Source organism: Castor canadensis, chromosome 1, assembly GCF_047511655.1.
Source record: "Castor canadensis chromosome 1, mCasCan1.hap1v2, whole genome shotgun sequence".
Classification (NCBI taxonomy): Eukaryota; Metazoa; Chordata; class Mammalia; order Rodentia; family Castoridae; genus Castor; species Castor canadensis.
The window spans coordinates 44,832,112-44,851,837 of record NC_133386.1 but is presented as its reverse complement, the minus strand read 5'-3'; the positions used below and the strand labels follow the sequence as shown (position 1 = coordinate 44,851,837).

Here is a 19,726-nt window from a genome sequence, read left to right as displayed (position 1 = left end):
GTGTTCTAACCAATCTATCTTTTTTTTACATGCAGTTTTACCAAAACCTTATTTATATTTTTGTACATAGTATTTTTAAAATTTTTTTTATTATTGTGCTGAGTGGGGGTACATTGTGGCATTTACAAAAGTTCTTACAATATATCAAATATATCACTCTTGAATTCACCCCCTCCACCATTCTCCTTTATCCTCCATAACCTTTATTCTAACTTTTATTTATTAAATAGCTATAGGGAGCATAAATGAATAGCAACTAACCACTGAATTTATTTGCAAATTCTAAGAAGTAGTGCTAAGAAAAATGGTGTCATTAATAGTTGAAAATAAAATGTCTTTCTATCACTTAGGCATCTGTACCTAGATGACTAACAAGAATTTCAAAGTAAATGTCCAAAGTAGAATAGTATCATTACCCTAGATTAATATGGTCTGGAGTACAGTAATCACTCCTTAGTGCTTGGAAATGTAGAGGGAATTTTTTTTCATTGTCACAGTGACTGTGGGTGCCACTTTAATTTTTTCTGAGACCACTTCTTCCCTCAGCATTGTGCCTGTGAATTTCATCAATATCAATGCAGGGAGCTCTTGTTTGTTTTTATCACTATATAGTATTTCAGTGTTTAATTATCCCACTAATTTAGTTACCCATTTTTTGTGGCAGACAGTTGATTTCCAATTTTCTTCATTTACACACCATGCTGCTATGAATATTCTTTTTTTTAATTGTTTTATTATTCATATGTGCATACAATGCTTGGGTCATTTCTCCCCCATGCCCCCACCCCCTCCCTTACCACCCACTCCGCCTCCTCCCTCTCCCCTCCACCCCATCGATACCCGGCAGAAACTATTTTGCCCTTATCTCTAATTTTCTTGAAGAGAGAGTATAAGCAATAATAGGAAGGAACAACGGTTTTTGCTGGTTGAGATAAGGATAGCTATACAGGAAGTTGACTCACATTAATTTCCTGTGCATGTGTGTTACCTTCTAGGTTAATTCTTTTTGATCTAACCTTTTCTCTAGTTCCTGTTCCCCTTTTCCTATTAGCCTCATTTGCTTTTAAGGTATCTGCTTTAGTTTCTCTGCGTTAAGGGCAATAAATGTTAGCTAATTTTTTAGGTGTCTTACCTATCCTCACCTCTCCCTTGTGTGCTCTCGCTTTTATCATGTGATCAAAGTCCAATCCCCTTGTTGTGTTTGCCCTTGTTGTGTTGTCCGCATATGAGGAAAAACATACGATTTTTGGTCTTTTGAGCCAGGCTAACCTCACTCAGAATGATGTTCTCCAATTCCATCCATTTACCAGCAAATGATAACATTTCATTCTTCTTCATGGCTGCATAAAATTCCATTGTGTATAGATACCACATTTTCTTGATCCATTCGTCAGTAGTGGGGCATCTTGGCTGTTTCCATAACTTGCCTATTGTGAACAGTGCCGCAATAAACATGGGTGTGCAGGTGCCTCTGGAGTAACCTGTGTCACAGTCTTTTGGGTATAACCCCAAGAGTGGTATTGCTGGATCAAATGGTAGATCAATGTCTAGCTTTTTAAGTAGCCTCCAAATTTTTTTCCAGAGTGGTTGTACTAGTTTACATTCCCACCAACAGTGTAAGAGGGTTCCTTCCCCACCCCCCATCCTCGCCAACACCTGTTGTTGGTGGTGTTGCTAATGATTAACCAACCTATCTTTAAACAAAAGGACTGACTTTATGTAGGAAGTAAGTACTAAGCTCTGAACTGACAAGGGTCATGGCTTCTTCTCTGCTGTCTCCCTGGTGCCTAGTGCAGTGCCTCGTATAGTAGATGTCCAGTAATATTTATTGAATCAAAGTTTATTTTTATAAGAAGCATTGAAGGCTAACCTTCTTGGGCTGGCAGAGTGGCTCAGGTGGTAGAGCACCTGCTTAGGAAGCATGAGGCTCTGAGTTCAAGACCCAGTACCACCAAAAAAAGAAAGAAAGAAAACGAAAATAAGATTAACTTTCAGTTTCTTAGGCTAAACATTGTCTAGAAATTTGAACATGAGCAGCTAAAAAGCTTTCCATCGATGTGGATCTTTATGTCTCAAGTTGATGAAACCAACTGAAACGCAAAAAATTTAAATCTTACAATTACAAACCACTGCTATGATATCTTCTCTAATTGGATTGATTGATTCATTAAGGAACATTTTAAGGGACTATTGAGATTAGAAAATCAATTTAATGCTATAGTAACTATATGCAGTGTCATGAGATTATGGAAGAATGAATTTACAGTAAAGGTTGAGGATTTGCTAAGGAATTTATTTAAAGAGCAAAAATTACATCTAATATTCATATTTATTATTCATGTCATTATCACTAGTATGCTTATGTATCTATACCTATAGGCATAGATATAGACCAAGGTCAACAAAACTGTTCTGTAAAGGGCTAGCCTGTAAATATTTGGGCTTTGCAAGCCATACACTCTCTTCACAACTAACCAACTATGACATGTATTTCACTGTGTCCCCATAGAACTTTATTTACAAAACCAGGCAGCTGCCAGATTTGTTAGTTTTCTTACCCCTGGTGTGGACTTTAGCTGTCCTTGAAACTTTTCCCCAGTCTTCAGTTCCAGGACCCAACCATTTCCTCTGCAAAATAAAGTTTTCATAAACTTTCAGAAAGTTTTCATAAAGTTGCTGAAAGGAAAAGCCATACACAAAATGTTATAAAGTTCTTTGTACTTCAAATCTGCAGACTTGTTTTCAAAGCTAATTGTGCTTATTTCCACTCCATTTTGGAATGTTGCATGCCCTATATTTAAGCTCTTAGTGGCATCTAAGGCCATATCTGTTTGTTTTGTTATAAGGATTTCAGTGGCATGCACTCAAGGCCATGAAATGTCTTCAGTTCCATGGTTTATAGGTTTCATTTTATATGAAGGCTATGAGCAGGGGACCAAAACAAACCAGTAAACCTGAACTAAAATGTGAGAGGGAAGAATATTAAAGCCTTATCTTACATAGAACAATGAACTATGTAGGAAGAAAAGGCATCTGGAAACAGGGAGAGCATTCTCCATTGATCTTGTACAAATAGTGCACCCTACGAGAAATTATATCAGGTAATAATAATCATATTCTCAAATTGACTTGTCCAAAGAAAAGAAGACATTATGCACACTGGCTAATTTGACAGTGAAGAAAGTGTTGTCTAAATTACAGGTCTGTTGTAGCTTGATGATACGTCGCCATTCTCATCTTCCTCAAAAATATAGAGAAAAACATAGATCATTATGGACATACTGGTTCATGGATGTCAGACCTAGGGGACACCTCCAGATTTTGAGGGGAAGATGTATTTATATAATAGTAGCAGAACTTGAAGTTCACTTTTGTTTTTTGAATCTTAAGACACCAGACAATTTTATTTTATTTTTACACAAAGTTTAATTTAAAGGGGAAAATTAGAAGTGCTGTTAAATGTCTCACATTTTTTTATAGTTCACCATGGACTTCAAGGATGATACAATACTTTGAAATTTAACAATGGCCTTGCCAGGTTTTATTGGAATAGCCAAAAATTCTGGGCCTGTGTTTCTGCATGATATTCTGAATTTAAAAGTGACTTTTGAGGGCTATTTAGAAGATGTAAGCTATTTACCAAGATCCCAAACTGCTAATTTAGAAAAAGTTAACCATAAAACCATAACATGATTTCTTTTTTGACAGCTGCTATATCATAATATTCTTTACAAATAAATCACTCATTCATTTATTTCATTTTTCTGTGTTTCCTGCCACTACCAGGTACATGAAAGAGAAGGAAATATAGAATTCTGATATGGTTGTAGGAAGCTCTTCTTTCTTTTGTTGAGGGTTTCCTTCTCCCCCATCCATAATAATATTTCTTGATAATTGCTTATTTCTATGAATTGAGAAAGAACAGCTTTCTAGTTCAATAATCCATTAAGGTTCCAATATATGTTGAATGGTCCTTCCTCTATGCAAAAGAAATATGGGATGCTCATAGTAGTATGAGTATAAAGAATGGAGGAAACAAAAATAATTAATTACTTTGTAGTGCTGTTAATCAAACAATTAGAAAAGTGGGAGGAGACTTGAGTTGAAATCTCAAGGTTCCAAGCACTGTTAGCTTTCACCACAGGATAAAAGACCCAAGTTCACTGCTAGACCTCCCACTTCCTCAGCATTAAAATGTTTGATGTGGTCTTCCATGCTTCTCTGATGGACTAGTGTTTTGAAAATGAAATGAGATGGTACATAGGAAAATATTTCTGAAGAGATTGACTGTGATTCTGTTTGCTAAGCAAGACTTTCATACCAAGAAAGTGATAGTCATGTTCGTTCCTAAGTAAGATTCTCTTCTGAGAACACTTCTTAGGCTGCAAGAAGGAGATGAATGGAATCTTTCTGGATAAATATTTATGGAGTAAATATTGGTAGGAATTGTACCTATAACAACACATTGCTTATATTGGCACTATAGAAGACAAATGTAATCCCTGTTAATAAAAGATATGATATAGGAAATAATCATGGAAATAAGTGTACCATGAGAAATATAGAATCATGTACCCTAAAGCAGTTGGCTTCAGTAATTGAAATTCAGTCTTAATTTCTCTCTTCTTCATTTCCCACATTTCATTTGCCCTCTTCCAAACAGATTTTCTTCTACTTCTCCTGACATCTTTAGTTTAAACCACCATCACTATCTTAGACCATTAAAATAGTCTTTTGGTCTTCTGGCTTCTACTTCTTCCATTTGACAGTTAATCTTCTACCAGTAGCCAAAGTGATCCTTTTAAAACACAAATTAGTACAGGCCAATCTTGTTAATAATCACAGATATAAATATTCTCAATAAAATATTGGCAAACTGAATTCAACAGCATATCAAAAAGATCATACACCATAATCAAGTCAGTTTCATCCCAGGGATGCAGAGATGGTTCAACATACGCAAATCATTAAATGTAATATAGCATATTAACAGAAGCAAAAAGAAAAACCACCTGATTATTTCAATAGGTTCAAAAAAAGCCTTTGACGAAATTCAACATCCCTTCATGATAAAAATCTCTGATGAAACAAGGAATAGAAGGAATGTACCTCAACATAGTAAAGGTTATATATGACAAGCCTATAGCCAACATCATATTAAATGGGGAAAAACTGAAACCATTTCCTCTAAAGTCAGGAGCAAGACAAGGGTGTCCACTTTCTCTACTTTTATTCAACACAGTCTTAGAATTCCTAGCCAGAGCAATCAGACAGGAAGAAGAAATAAAAGGAATAAAAATTAGAAAGGAAGAGTCCAACTATCCCTGTTTGCAGATGACATGATCTTATACCTAAAAGATCTGAAAACTCTACCAAAAAACTCCTAAATACCATAAACAGCTTCAGCAAAGTAGTAGGATACAAAATCAATTTACAAAACTCAGTAGCCTTTCTACATACAAACAATGAACAGACTGAGAATATAGGAAAATAATTCCATTTACAATAGCCTCAAGAAAAATGAAATACCTAGGAATAAACTTAACAATGAATGTGAAAGACCTCTACAAGGAAAACTATAAACCATTAAAGAAAAAAATCAAAGAAGACAACAGAAATGGAAAGATCTCCCAAGCTCATGGATTGGTAGAATCATTATTGTGAAAATGGCTATATTACCAAAGACAATCTACATGTTCAGTGTAATTCCCATCAAAATTCCAATGACATTCATCACAGAGATTGAAAAATCTACCCTAAAGTTCATTTGGAAGCACAAAAGACTGCAAATAGCCAAGGCAATACTGAGCAAAAAAATCAGTGCACAACACCTGACTTCAAACTATACTACAGAGCCAAAACAATAAAAACAGCATGGTGCTGGCACAAAAATATATATGTGAAGTCCTGTGGAACAAGATAGAAGACACAGATATGAATCCGCATGGTTACACCCACCTGATTTTTGCAAAGGCACCAAAAACATACAATGGGGAAAAGACAGTCTCTTCAACAAATGTCGCTGGGAAAACTGGATATCTGCCTGAAGAAAACTGAAACTAGATCCATGTCTCTTACCCTGTACAAGTATCAATTCAAAGTGGATTAAGTACCTTAATATAATGCCTGAAACTTTGATACTAGTGCCGGAAACAGTAGGGGATGCATTGGAATTAACAGGCATAAACAATGACTACCTAAATAGAACTAAGAGACAAATGTGACTATATGAGATTAAAAAGCTTCAACACAACAAAAGTAATGTTCACTTAATTAAAGAGTCTGCCCACAGAATGGGAGAAAATCTTTGCCAGCTGTACATCTGACAAGGGATTAGTAACTAGAATATACAGGGAGCCCAAAAAACTAAACTCTCCCAAAAAAATCAATGACCCAGTGAAGAAATGAGCAAGTGAACTTAACAGAGCTTTTTCAAAGGAAGAAGTCCAAATAGTTAATAAATAAATAAATAAATAAATAAATAAATAAATAAATAAATGTTTACCATCCTTGGCCATAAAGGAAATGCAAATCAAAACCACATTAAGATTCCACCTCACTCCTGTTAGAATGACTAACATCAAGAACACAAACAACAACAAATGCTGGTGAGGATGTGGGGAAAAAGGAGCCCTCATACACTGCTAGTGGGAATGTAAATTTGTACAACCACTATGGAAACAGTATGGAGGCGCCTCAAAAACCTGAAACTAGACCTGCCATATGATCCAGCAATACCACTCCTAGGGATATACCTGAAGAAATGTAAGTTAGGTTACAGCAAAGGCACCTGCACACCCATATTTATTACAGCACTATTCACAATAGCTAAGGTAATGGTAACAGCCAAGCTGCCCCACTACTGATGAATGGATTAAGAAAATGTGGTATTTATATATAACAGAATTTTATTCAGCCACAAAGAAGAATAAAATTTTGTTGTGTTTAGGTAAATGGATAGAACTGGACAACATCATCTTAAGTGAAGTTAGCCAGGTTCAGAAGGCCAAAAGCTGCATGTTTTCTCTCATATGTGAAATATAGACCTAATAAAAATACAGCAATAAGAAAAATAGGTCATGCTAAGAGGAGGCCACATAAGAGAGGAGTAGGGTAAAAGAAGAAACTAAGAAGAAGACTATGGTTGGTGTACTTGCCATACAAGAACGAATATAAAATATAAGCGTGTTGAAATCACCATAAGAAGGGGACTAACATACAAAGAAGAAAAATAGAGGAGATGAACCAATTCAGGTTATAATACCTATATACATAGAAATGTCCAAGGAAACTCCCTGTGTATCTATCTTAAACAAAAATGTCATCTGTTTTTTTTTTTTTTTCTCTTTTAGAAAATCAGAGAATGGGAGGGCAGAACAGGTCCTGTCTGGTTGGTACCAGTGGGAAGAGGGAAGATGTGGGGAAAGGGTGTAGAAGAGTGAATATGGTGCAAATACTGTGTACACATGTATGTAAATGTAAAAAATGATACTTGTTGAAACTATTCCAGGAATGAGGGAGGGGGAGGGGGACATAAAGGAGAATGGTGGAGGGAATGAATTCAAGTATGATACATTTGATACACTGTAAGAACTTTTGTAGATGCCACAATGTATCCCCACACAGCACAATAAAAAATTTTTTTAAATAAAATAAAACACAAATTAGATGATATTCTCCTGAATACACTTTGACATCTCTTTCTCATTGCATTTTGAGAAAATGTACATGCCTGGCTGACCTCCAAAGAAACATTGTCCCTGTCTGTCTCCAACAGTCACTTTTGACCCTACTATGCTCCAATGACCTCCTCTTAGAAAGGGAGAAAATAGTAATAGTTTCTTCATTAACTAATAAGAAGTGAATAATGTAAACTAATAAAAAGGTAAATAATATAAATTCCATCAAACAGTGATGGGTACGGAGTAAGCATTTGACTGTGAAATCACTATTAAGCATAAGAAATCAACAACATTAACTATCCTTGGGCCCTTGAATTAGCCAGGTCCTGTTCCTCAGGGTCTCTGCTTTTGATGTACTTCTACCTCTGTGCTCCAAGATCCTCCTATGGCTGCTCCTGATCCTTCATGTCTCACAGAAGACTTTCCTTAACTAGATAAGTAGCTTCTACTAAACTCTCTCATATCAGCCTATCACCTATTTATTTCATAGCATTTCCCAAAACTGTATTAAAGATTAACTCCTTCAACTTATTTTTATTGTTTCACACAATAGACTGGAAAGTAGAGTTATCTGTATTTATCACCATATCCCCAGCACATGACATATAATAGGAACTCAGTAGTATTTACTGAATGGATGGGTGAGTGGGCGATAGTCAGGGACTCAGTACACAGTTACGCTCACTTAATTATTGGATGAATAACTAATGACTGAGTCTATTAGCTTCATATGGCCACTGGAATAGATGACTACAAACGTGGTAGCTTAAAACAACAGAAACTTTCACTTTTGCAGTTCTGCAGGCAAGAAGTCTGAAATCAGTTTCACCAGCTAAATCCCAGGCTCAGTGGAGCTGTGCACTGTCCAAGGCTGTATGCAAGAGTCATTCCTTTTCTAGCTTCTGTGGCTACTGGCATTCCCCAGCTGGTCATGGCTCTTTCCTTCATAAGATGACTCAAACCTTTACTCCTAAAGGGTCTGATCCATTAGTAGTCCTGCCTAGAAAAGACTGTTGTAGGTTTTCATTAACTTTAATCACAGGGCACAGCAATACTAAAAGGTGCCTTAAGGGATCTCCTTTATTCCAGACACACTGTTTCTCATTTCCATGGTAAAGTAGCAGTTCAGTTTTCCCATGGGAATAAGGATTAATCACCCCAGCATGAGGCTGCTGAAAGTGGCTAGGTGACAGATTTAACTTCAAGTTCAATGGAATCATTTCTCTGTGTCCTGAGGAAAGCCTGCTTCCCTTCAGAACTAAAACTTTTGCTAGTGGATCACCAGGGTGATTAGTGAATGGTGGCACTTCCATTTCCATCCCTTGATTCTACTGGAGTGGGACAGGTGATCTTTGGGATGTGTTGAGCTGTAAAACTATCACTCTACAAGTTAAGCAATCTTCACTGATTTTTTTTACATTCAGTTTCCTCTGATAATACTCCAACCCAGTGTGCACCATTTATTTTGCTGAGGGAAATAGATGTATGGTGATGCAGAGTCCAAGTGGAGTGAAGGCCACTGCTCAGTGTGCCTCCCACACAAATGTAATCCCTTCTTGACTATGTAGTGATAATAAGAATGATGCATGAAAGGTGACATAAATGAGTCATTGAATAGACTTGGTTGTAACCGAGACTACAATTAAACACTCCCACAGAGTAAGCCCCTTCTGATCTACTCTTGGCTTAGCTATTATGGTCTTTTAAAAATAAAACTGGATTGTAGGAAATAGAAATCTGCATGAACAGGATTTCTATCAATTCATCAAACCAAGTGAAAATGTCTGTTTGTCATATAAAGGGTAATGGCGGAAATCCATTTTTAGCTCTCTGTTGCTGTGCTCATGTGTGAAATTACCCACAGGGGAAGATATTTGCCTGTAAAAGAACCTTTATTGGTCTTAGATGGGATTGGCTGCACAAATTATAATGTCATATGAATTGGTTTTGCAAACCAAACAGAAGGCCTCATAAACTGAACTGGGGTTGTGCTCAGGGCATGGACTTGCCCTGGGTGACAATGCCAGGCGCACAGAAAGGCATAGGACCTGGTTGCTACTTCTCTTCTTTTTACCAATTCAATGTTTTCCAAGTATTAAATCTTAGCAATATCTTGGTTTTCTAATTTGGTTAGAGAAGCAAGTTAACATTCTGAGTAAGATATTCAGTGTTTTATTTTCTGCCATGATTAGGTTAGCACGAATTTGAGATTTGAATTCCCTGGAGAAAGAACAGGCACTGGACCGGGAGCTAGTTTTCTTAGTTTATGAGGACAACTGATTTCAATGTTTACCAGTAGACTGTGTGCCATGCCCACATTCAGTATTTTTCATGGTATAACCCAAAAGAAAACAATATTATAATAATGAACCAGAAAGAGTTAGACCTTTTCTTCCTTACAAAGAAAGAAAAAAAAAAAGAAGAGGAAAAATAACAGAAGACAAGAGTACGGTAATAACTGAGGTGTTGGAAAGTATTTGAAAAAGCTTATCTCTCTCCAGGCTATTTATTTCCAGTTCAGCTAACCCAGAAGTCAAGCTTTTATATTTTTAATATACTTAATAATAACAAAAATGATCTTGTTAATTTAGCGCATAGCCAAAGTTAGAAGGTCCAGCATCAACTTGTTTGTGTTGGTATTTCTGTGGAGCCAGGTCTGTCTTGTTCCCTTGGCCTGAATAGTAACTGGCATTGACCCAGTGGCAGTAGATCAGACCCAGACAGAGCCTTTCGTCACAAGATCCTAACCAGAGCAGAGCTTACAGCAGGCTCAGCATTGACCAACAGCTTATCGCAGCTCTGCACTCTGCATCTGAATCATTGTACTCCTGGCCTCAAGGTGTGGTCCTCCCCCTCTGAGAAGCACATGGATGCCATATGCATTGTTCTTGCTGAGTGGTCTTCTCACTCCTACCCCAGGCCACCAGCAGATTGGCTACATCCCTTCCAAGACTTTACCAAAGGACCCTTCCTTCAATCCACATGTAACGTGGGGACTCAACACACCAAGGACTCGCTTTTCATGATTCTCCACTAGAGAAGCATCACCTTTAACTAATGATTTACTCTTTCAACTTGCATTTTACCTTACTTAGTCACTGATGCATCTTTATACCACCCTGGTACCCAGGACCTCCAAGCTGGTCATTTGCTTCCATTTTAAACAGAATTGGGTTTATTTATTCTTTTTTTGATCTATAAATCACTGTTCAGTGTGCCAGTTGACTTAATCTTATATGTGCATTTTATATTACACAGTAGGGAAGTATAGGAAAATAAGGGACACTTTGTTTTATTTTGCAAAGAGTACTCAGGACAGTTCTCACAAGCTTAATTTAAAAATTTAATGTTTTCTAGGCATAAACGCCTGGTCAATTTCCTTGCATGGAAATTCTTCCCAGAAGCTCTTGAGTCCACATTTATCAGCTGATGCCACATAACCTTGAAAATGACCAGTCACTGCCATTTGCTGTTCTACTGACCCATGGTTGCACTGATTTTTGAAGCATCTGTTAACTGCAGATTCCCATACTGTGCCCTCAAAGATGTTTTTGGCCAAAGAATTAAAAATATGGGAAGGCTTAGTTAGATTAGTATCTTTTTAAAAGAATAAACTGAATAATAACTAGAAAGTAAACATTATGGCCTATATCCATGGAATAAGCAAAATATTTCAGCATCAAAAGCCATATCTAAGAACACTTAGAAATGTCCTTGATTTCATTTCTGTGTAGCCTCCTTATGCGGCTCTGAAACAAGTTTCAAGTGTCAGCATTATCATGTTTCCAAATGCTATGCCTCTTTCAACAGCAGGCCAGCAAAAGTAGATAATATCACCCTCGAGCCATTATGTGAGGTAGTTTGTATTTTCTTCTTCTGCGTATCAATAGATGATCTGGGAAACACCTGTGGGCTGGAAGGTATTGCTCTTCATATATCTGTGGCACATGAGAAGCCAAACAGGGTAGTGTTGAATCAGTTTCTCTCAAGAAAACTAAATGCGGGCTGGGGATGCAGTTCAGTGGTAGAGCACTTGCCTAGCATGTGCAAGGTCCTGGGTTTGATCTCCACCATCATAAAAAAAATCATAAGAGAAATAAATGTCCATTATTAGAATGCAAGTTCAGAAGACAAATCACAATAGGTCAGCAATAGGGTCATACAGGCTCTGTGTGTGTGTGTGTGTGTGTGTGTGTGTGTGTGTGTGTGTGTGTGTTAAGAGAGAGACAGACAGAACAAAAACTGGCATAATTAAACAAAAATAACATTTTGTGTTTATCCAGTTCTGCAGTCCCCTTTCCTTCTTACTATTGAGTTTTCTTTGCTGTAACTTTTTCTTATCTAATTTGGCCTGATTTTCTCCCTCTTTCACACTTCATTACTTCTGAGCTTTCTTGGCTCTCCAAGTGAAATTTAGATCTCTCCTTTTTTCTCATATAACATTGGGAGCTTCACCCCAAGTTTCACTCCCCTGTAACCCCCTTTTCTAGGAAATCTCACTGGCTACTCTTTTCCAGTCCTTCTGCCTTGCATGAATAATATTTTGTTTTTCAATTAAATCTTTTTTGGATATAGAAATTGTCATACATTGCTTTAAGAGATAAAAGTATTTAAGTTTCCATTACACACTAAATTACAATTAGTTCTCATCATTAATAAGAATAAGCAGAGATATTTAGCAAAATGATCCAAGTCTGACATCAGGAAACTGTATTACACAGAAGCATATGTCCTAAAGAATCTCTTCTAAGGAACACTTCCCAGGAAAGAAATAAAAAACAAGCCCAACAAATCAAGTCACTAGTGTACACACTCAGTAAAAGTAGAACTTAAATCAGGGTCTCTTCCTAGTTTATCTTATGCCTGTCTGCGACTACCCTTGTTTTCCTCTGCTGACCTCTGCTGTCGAACTAATCAAGCAAGAGAAAAGAAAGCTGCCCTTGAAAAATTGCTCCCTTCCTCACATATTGTAGCTGATATATTTATAAATCTACTTTGAAATGACTTTCAAACCATGTGATCTTTCTACTTGATAGGTTTTAGTTCATTGAAGTCATAAGTTTATTAAAATTCAACTTGATGTTTAATGCCAGAAATAAGATGAAAATTTGGTCTGTCCTTAATGATATGCTGAATGCCACATTAACTAAATAGCAATCACACTGATATGCCAACTGTCTAAGAGCTAGGCTTAACCCCTGATTGGACGTTAAAGGATTTTGTACAGGCTCCAAATCCATCCCATTCTGTATAGTGGCATGTGTCTCAGTCAACTTTCTCTAAGCAACACACAGGGATTCTCATCATGGGAATGTCACAAAGACCCATGAAGATGGGAAATGACAGCAGCAAAGCTAACTGCAGAGTGGCAGGGTAAATACTGGGCATGTCCTTTCTATGACCACAGAGACTCTCAGACAACAGTCCTTTTCCTCAGCAGAGACCACAAACCTCTGACTGAAACTTGCTCATCTGAAAGACAGAGGGAGCTTTCAGTCCTCATTGAGTACTCTAGAGAACCTCCTGTTCTCTTGGCTTAGGGAGTGAGAAATAAGTATTTCTCTGCAATTAATAAGCTAAGTAGTCTTGACTGCACAAAAGTCTTGTTTGATTGGAGTTTGAAGTGGATGCTCTGCAAGGTAAGTGCAGCATCCACAATTGGGTATTATTCTATTAGTTACCCCTCATTAAAAAAGAAGGGGGAAATGAAATCTTTTCTTACTTTTAAAAAATAAGCCAAACCTTTCTGTCACCATTTATAATACTCAGTATTTATCCTGATTAATTATAATGCTTGCCTAACTGCTCCTTTTTTGGGGAAATGAAAATTCTCTCTACTATAAATTAATAAAACTTTTTGGATGACTTTCAAAATGCCTCTGTCATATAAAATTCCATGCTATCTATCTTTTGAACAATTTTGGAGTTAGTTTGTGTGAATTAAACAGAAATAAATTGGAAATACACTATGAACTATCATTCTGAAGCTGTGTCCCAAGAAAACACTTTGTGATGGATTATCATGCAGTCTTATGATTCCATGTCCAAAAAGGGTTGATCCTTTTAAGTGGTACTGAAACAATAACAACAATTATTCTAGTATGAATTGAATGTTTGCTGCAAGAAGGACAATATAACTACTTCACATGCTTTATCTAATTTATATAACCACTCTACATAGTTGGTGTACTTGATTGATGAGGAAGCATGAATCTGAAGTATAGCTAGTGAGGATAAGAGCTAGGATTTGAATCCAGTTTGGTGGTTAGAAGGCAAGTGGTAACTGCAAGTTCCCTCATTCTTAATCGCATTATTTCCAACTGCAGCAAGAGAGGTGGGCTCACACCTAAGACCCTGCAAGGTTCTTTGCTTGAAAGTAAATATGTGAATGGAGTTTCAAAAGTGAGGATCACTAACAAAATATCTTACATGGTATAAAAATTAAAATAAATCCATTTCGTGCACTAAAGTGTAAACTGAAGAACTGAAGAAACTCTTGAGTGTAGAATTTCAGGAAGCAAATTTAGGATTAAATGGGTTTTCTGAGATCTTATACAACAGTACAAAGTTGGAGCCCTTCTTTCCCTCCCATTTTATTTAACAAATTCATGAATCAAAGAACAAGGCACATTTATTTCTGTTGGGGAAAAGTAACTGCAGCATTGCAAGCTAATTAAGTAAATACCTTACAAGCTGTGTAGTAAATCCAACTGAGGAATTATTATATGGTTTGTGAAAAATAAAGGAATGGTGTGGGGAGAGGACAAGATGAGGAGTGCTTTAGAAAGAAAATTAGAAAATCACCTTTAGTCTTAGCTACCTTGCTGTTTCAGACAGAAAACGATCAGGGAAAAAACACTGTGTCAAGGACTTTTAGCCACAAGGATGCCTTTTCTGTGTGTCATTTTCAAGACTGCCTTTCCTATTCTTGAACTACCAATTATAACCAGCTTTTCTAACTTTTTATTAGAGCTATGCAACCTTATAGGATCTCAGGGTTTCCCATGAATTTTTGTCTTCTTTTTGCTAGTTGTTCTTCTAGAGTGTGAACATAAAAAATAGAATAAGAAAATAAAATTGATCCCCTATTTCCCATAGATGCAGGATGTGGTCAAGACTGGAATGATAGCTATTGACTGAAATGAGATTTGGCATTTCTTGAGTACATGGTATTGTTTCTATCTGTACTGTGTTTCTCCATTGAGACTACTAACTCTTTGATGGCAAGGACCAACTGTGTTTTTCATTTTTCTTTGCCAGTACATAGTTCAATGTTCAATACAGAGAAGGCTTTTCAAGAAACTATTTCTTGAGTGAAGTGAATGAATTAGTGAAACAAGAGAAATGGAAACACTGAATTTTACCTTGGTAAACTGGTAATTACCCCTGGTAATTACTTCCAGTGTAGCTACTCAGGAATGCCCAAAAGTTGTAATTCTTGGGTCTCATGTAAATCAATAGCTATCCTTATCCAATACACATACACACTCCCTCTGAATTGTCAAGCAATTTAGGAAGAAGAATGATGCATATTCTTCCCTGTTTGGTTTGCTTTTAGATGAGTGGGGCAGGAATGGAATGTTATGCTATTTTTTCTGTCCAAGGCTAATCTAATCTTGCAAAGATAGTTACCAAAGTCAATACCACTTCCTACTGGGAAGACAAATAGTGTCTGCATTGGATTAAGGTGAAAGAACAGTATCCAGCTGCAGCTATCACCGAGAGCTTCATTGTTTATGGCTTCATTACAACCTTAAATAGAATATCTGTATTTCTTCTGAGTTTAATGAGGCCATAGACAACCAACTCTTTACAGAGTAATGTTGGAGATTTTTGTAGCTAGATATATTTTAATTTGTGCTTAACTAGCCCTCCAAACATATTAAGTACTCAGATTGGCATTAGGGACAATTAGCAATTAGCTAAGTGTTCCTCTTGTTAGCCACGGGGCCTAGAAAAAAGATAAGGGGAATCAATAAGACCAAGCTAGTTGAGGAAGAGAAAATTCACTTTCCATCAAGAATATTAGCCAACTCATCAAACTGCCTGTTTCAACAGGAGGCAACTCCACCTGCCTCCCTGAGTCTCGGTAATGTGTCAGTGGCTCTGCTCCAGTTGCTCAATCATTTTGCTGTTGTGCTTTTTAGTTTTCAGGACTTTATCTCCTGTCTTTCTTCACCATCCTCATCGGGCTGGTGCTCTACTCCTCCACCTCCACGTACATAGCACAGGACCCCCGAGTGTATAAGCAGTTCCGCAATCCTTCAGGACCTGTTGTGGACTTACCAACCACAGCTCAGCTGGAGCCTTCAGTCACCTACACCAGCCTGGGCCAGGAGACCGAAGAGGAGCCTCATGTGCGTGTGGCCTAGGATGAGGCCCATCCTGCCCACTGAGGACAGCTCAGGGGCCATGTGTTTGCCCATCACCTCTGTATTGTACATAGAGAAAGGTATTTACTGGGTGCAGTTAACACAGGTGGACTGCCAGGTAGCAGATCCTCGGAAAACTTGTAAAAGGAACAAGCTAAAGATCACTGGAGACACAGGCTCCAACTCACCTTACTTGGAGAGATGCCTAGCTAGGGTGTGTCCTGATCCCGACCCCTCTGCATTAGTTACTGTGAAAATTTTTCAATCAAAAGCAAGTAGTATTGTTATTATGATTTGTATTATTGTTGTTACTGTTATTACACTGACTTTCAGGGGGAGGTTTTGTACTCCTGACAGGAACTATTGCCAGACCCACATGTAGTCAGCATTAATCCCACTTTTCTATGGCAAGTCACTTTTTAAGGATCATACTTTATTTTTTTTGCACAGACTATATGAATAATACATGCCACAAGAGCTCCACCTCTGAGAAGTTTCCTCATCCTAGGGACTTGGTGGCTGATGGTTTCCTCTGTTACCTGTTGGATTGCCTGCTCAATAAGTATTTTGTGCTGTGACCCTTGTGGGGAGGGGCAACTGACCATATAATTCTCTATTCTAGGAATAGATATAAAACAAACATTTGAAATTTTTTTATATTTCAATCTCTGATCACTCTAGGCCATTGCCTTTCTTTTGTGCCATGTGACTCTGCTAATCAAGTCCCTATAATTACAGGATAAGGACTGTTTCATTTCTGTGGCTCATGGAACCCCAGAAATACTATCATTTGCATTTATGGTTATATATGTTTTTTAAAAACTTTTCATGCCCCTCCCTCTAGCCTCTCCTTAAAAATTATTTTTAAATTTTTTTTCTAGGTTTTCTTACTGATAATATGGAAATTACTCAAGGCACCAGAAAAGCTATGGTGGTCCTCTGCCCTCTTTTTGAAATATGCCAGCACGGAAATTATCTTTATTGTAGAGTGTCAGTGGTTATACCACCTCCTAAAGTCAAGGTGCTGGTGTGGAACAGTTTCTGAGAACAGCTCAAATGCTCTAGTCACTTGGTAGTGTTAAAGATGTTATCACTGAAAAGTTTGGCATTTTGGTCACAAAAGGTATCCATCCAGTAGTAGAATATATTAACACAGCATTCAAACAGATACAGAGAAAATTGCAGAGTCTTGATAAGACTTTGATATGTCACTAATCTAATCTATTGCCCTTAAAAAGAAAAAAAGTCCCTTCCCCCCCATACATACCAATTAAGAAGCACCACAGATCTCTAAAATTTAGAATAGATTTTAGGTGTCAGTATGTAAAGCCCTCTTTAAGTTTGACTGACTTCAATACCATTCAAAAAAATCCTTGATAGTGTACAGGGTTCGTATAAATAGTTGTGAAACTTTGGGCAATTCCAATCCATATACCTTAAGCAAGAAATCAAGGCAAAACACCAGTGACGTCTCTACAGAGGACAGATCACAGAGCAAGGCTTGAACAAGACCTAAATATGGCAAGCAAAGGTAGCCCATACCATCTGCCTGCCTTCTACAAAGGATGGGTGGTACTGCCCTAGGAGAGGGGAAGAAAACCGATCTCTGATAATGCAGATTTCTCCTCAGAAATAATGTTTCATTTTATGTGCGTGTATGGGAGGGGGGAAGAGGTCAATGTTAAAGCTAGATCACATCAAAACAACCTTGCCAACATCTGCTTTCTGCTGCCTTCTAAACCAGTTAAATACCTTTCTCTGAATATTTTGTCCATTCAGATCTGAAGACCTTTAAAGACTGTGGTTTTATTTTTGTGTTTACATTCCTTTGGTTTGCATAATTTGCTTGATTTATTGCAATTTTTAGTATTTATTTTAAACCAAATGTTTTCGTCTTTTTGATTCATTTTTATGACACTAATTCGTAGACACTTAGTAATGAGAAGCAAGTAGCTGAAACTATTTCCAAGTCCACCCAGTGGACTGGGAATTTTTGTAAAATTTTAATTCCAAAAGGTTTGCAATCAATTGATGGCTAAAAGTTGCCATGTGAATTATTTTATAGGATGTTTTAATTGACTCCATTGTATGGAAACCAAGTGTGAATGTCAAGATGAACTCACTGCAAACCCTTTATCATTCACTATGCTTGTCACCAGACTTTCATGTCACTGAGTTACCTCACTGTGTTGGTTTGTCTCCATTTAGAAAGGCTGGAAACATTGAATTGTCCAAGATCAGGAGTTCCAGACTGACCCTTAAAGAAATAAAAACACACAAAAAGTAACAAAGGAAAATGCTTTTTCTGTATAAACACATTGATCCTTTGGGAGCGGGTGGGAAATGGGAGTGGGCACTATTAACTCCAGCGGTTTTAGTTTCTGAGATTTCATAACCTTAGTAGACACCAGCAAGAATTTGAGCTTTTCAATCCACCACCACTCTCTCTTCATGGAATGAGACTTTAGCAATTTGTATAAAACTTGATCAAGAGCAAACCACAGCTCTTCCTAAACCTCACCAGATATAAGTGAACACTTGCACGGGGGACAGTGCTTGCCTTGGTCATACCCTCCCACAGCTTCAAACTCTGAAACACACATCCAGGTAGACCAAGCAATGGAAAATTTGCACCACTGTGTCCCATGAAAATGTTTCAATGTTTAGTTTAGATATTGCTAACTTGTGCTATTAACCTTTTGACAAGCCTGTAGTATTGTTTGTTTGGGGTTTATTTTTGATTTGTAACCATTTAGTAGTCCCCAGCTAGCTATCAGTACAGATTTTACCCCATGGGTAGGATTCTGTTGTTAAGCCACATAACAAAGCACACTAATCCTGACACTACAGATGGAAAATATGAACCAAAAAAGAAATTTACACCGATAAGTTGAACAAACTGTCCAATTTTGATATTTGCATGCTCCCCTATGGACTGGCTGTGGCAAAATGTAATGCCTGTATAATGTTTTCAAATAAAAATAAATGCTTTATGAAAGCACCAGGTTCTTGGGTTTCTTGTGTGTTTATCTGCACTATGACAACCTTGGAAGCAGGTCCCTTGGGATGCTAGAAATAGCATCGAAAGCAGATAGCTGGGTACACATCAAAATAAAATCCAGAGAGAAAATATTTCCAAATTAGGAAGGGCACAGTGGGTCTCAGAACTATAGTTTCAAAAAAGCCAAATTAAACACATTTGTAATTTGTGAAATTAATTATTTATTAGGGTACTAAAGAAGTTCTGGGGCTATAACTCATGTAGCAAAATATTGAAAGCTCATATAGGAAAATATAACTTTACCCTTGAGAAACTTTTTCTCATAAAAAAGTTCTATGTTGCTGCCCTTGGTACAACAGCAGACCTAAGGATAAGCCAGAGTAGAACATTTGTAAAGTAGAGACTGCCCACATTCCTGCTCAGAACTTACAGAAAACCTTAAATCATTCCCCCAACCTACGTTCACCCTGTACCCCTTTAAGTACCTACAGTAAATTGCATAAACATTTACATCATTTCTTGTCATGTGTTCGCAATCAGCTCTTCAAAATTAAGGGCTGGAGGTATAGTACAGGTGGTAGATTGCCTGCCTAGCAAGTGCAAGGCCCTGAGTTCAAACCCTGGTACCACCAAAAAAAAAAAATTAAGTGATCCATGACGACTGTGTCTGA

The 19,726-nt window shown here is 37.3% G+C and overlaps 1 protein-coding gene across 2 annotated transcripts in view; it reads left to right on the top strand.

The window, feature by feature from the left end:
* Slc35f1 (solute carrier family 35 member F1) overlaps window positions 1-19,058 on the top strand; it is a 421,981-nt gene extending 402,923 nt beyond the window's left edge. For both annotated transcript variants that reach the window (XM_074075687.1, XM_074075684.1), the window contains exon 8: window positions 15,830-19,058. In XM_074075687.1, the coding sequence (XP_073931788.1) occupies window positions 15,830-16,054 (225 nt within the window). In that variant the 3' untranslated portion in view covers window positions 16,055-19,058. The remainder of the gene's footprint in view (window positions 1-15,829) is intronic.
* The last annotated feature ends 668 nt before the right edge of the window (window positions 19,059-19,726 follow it).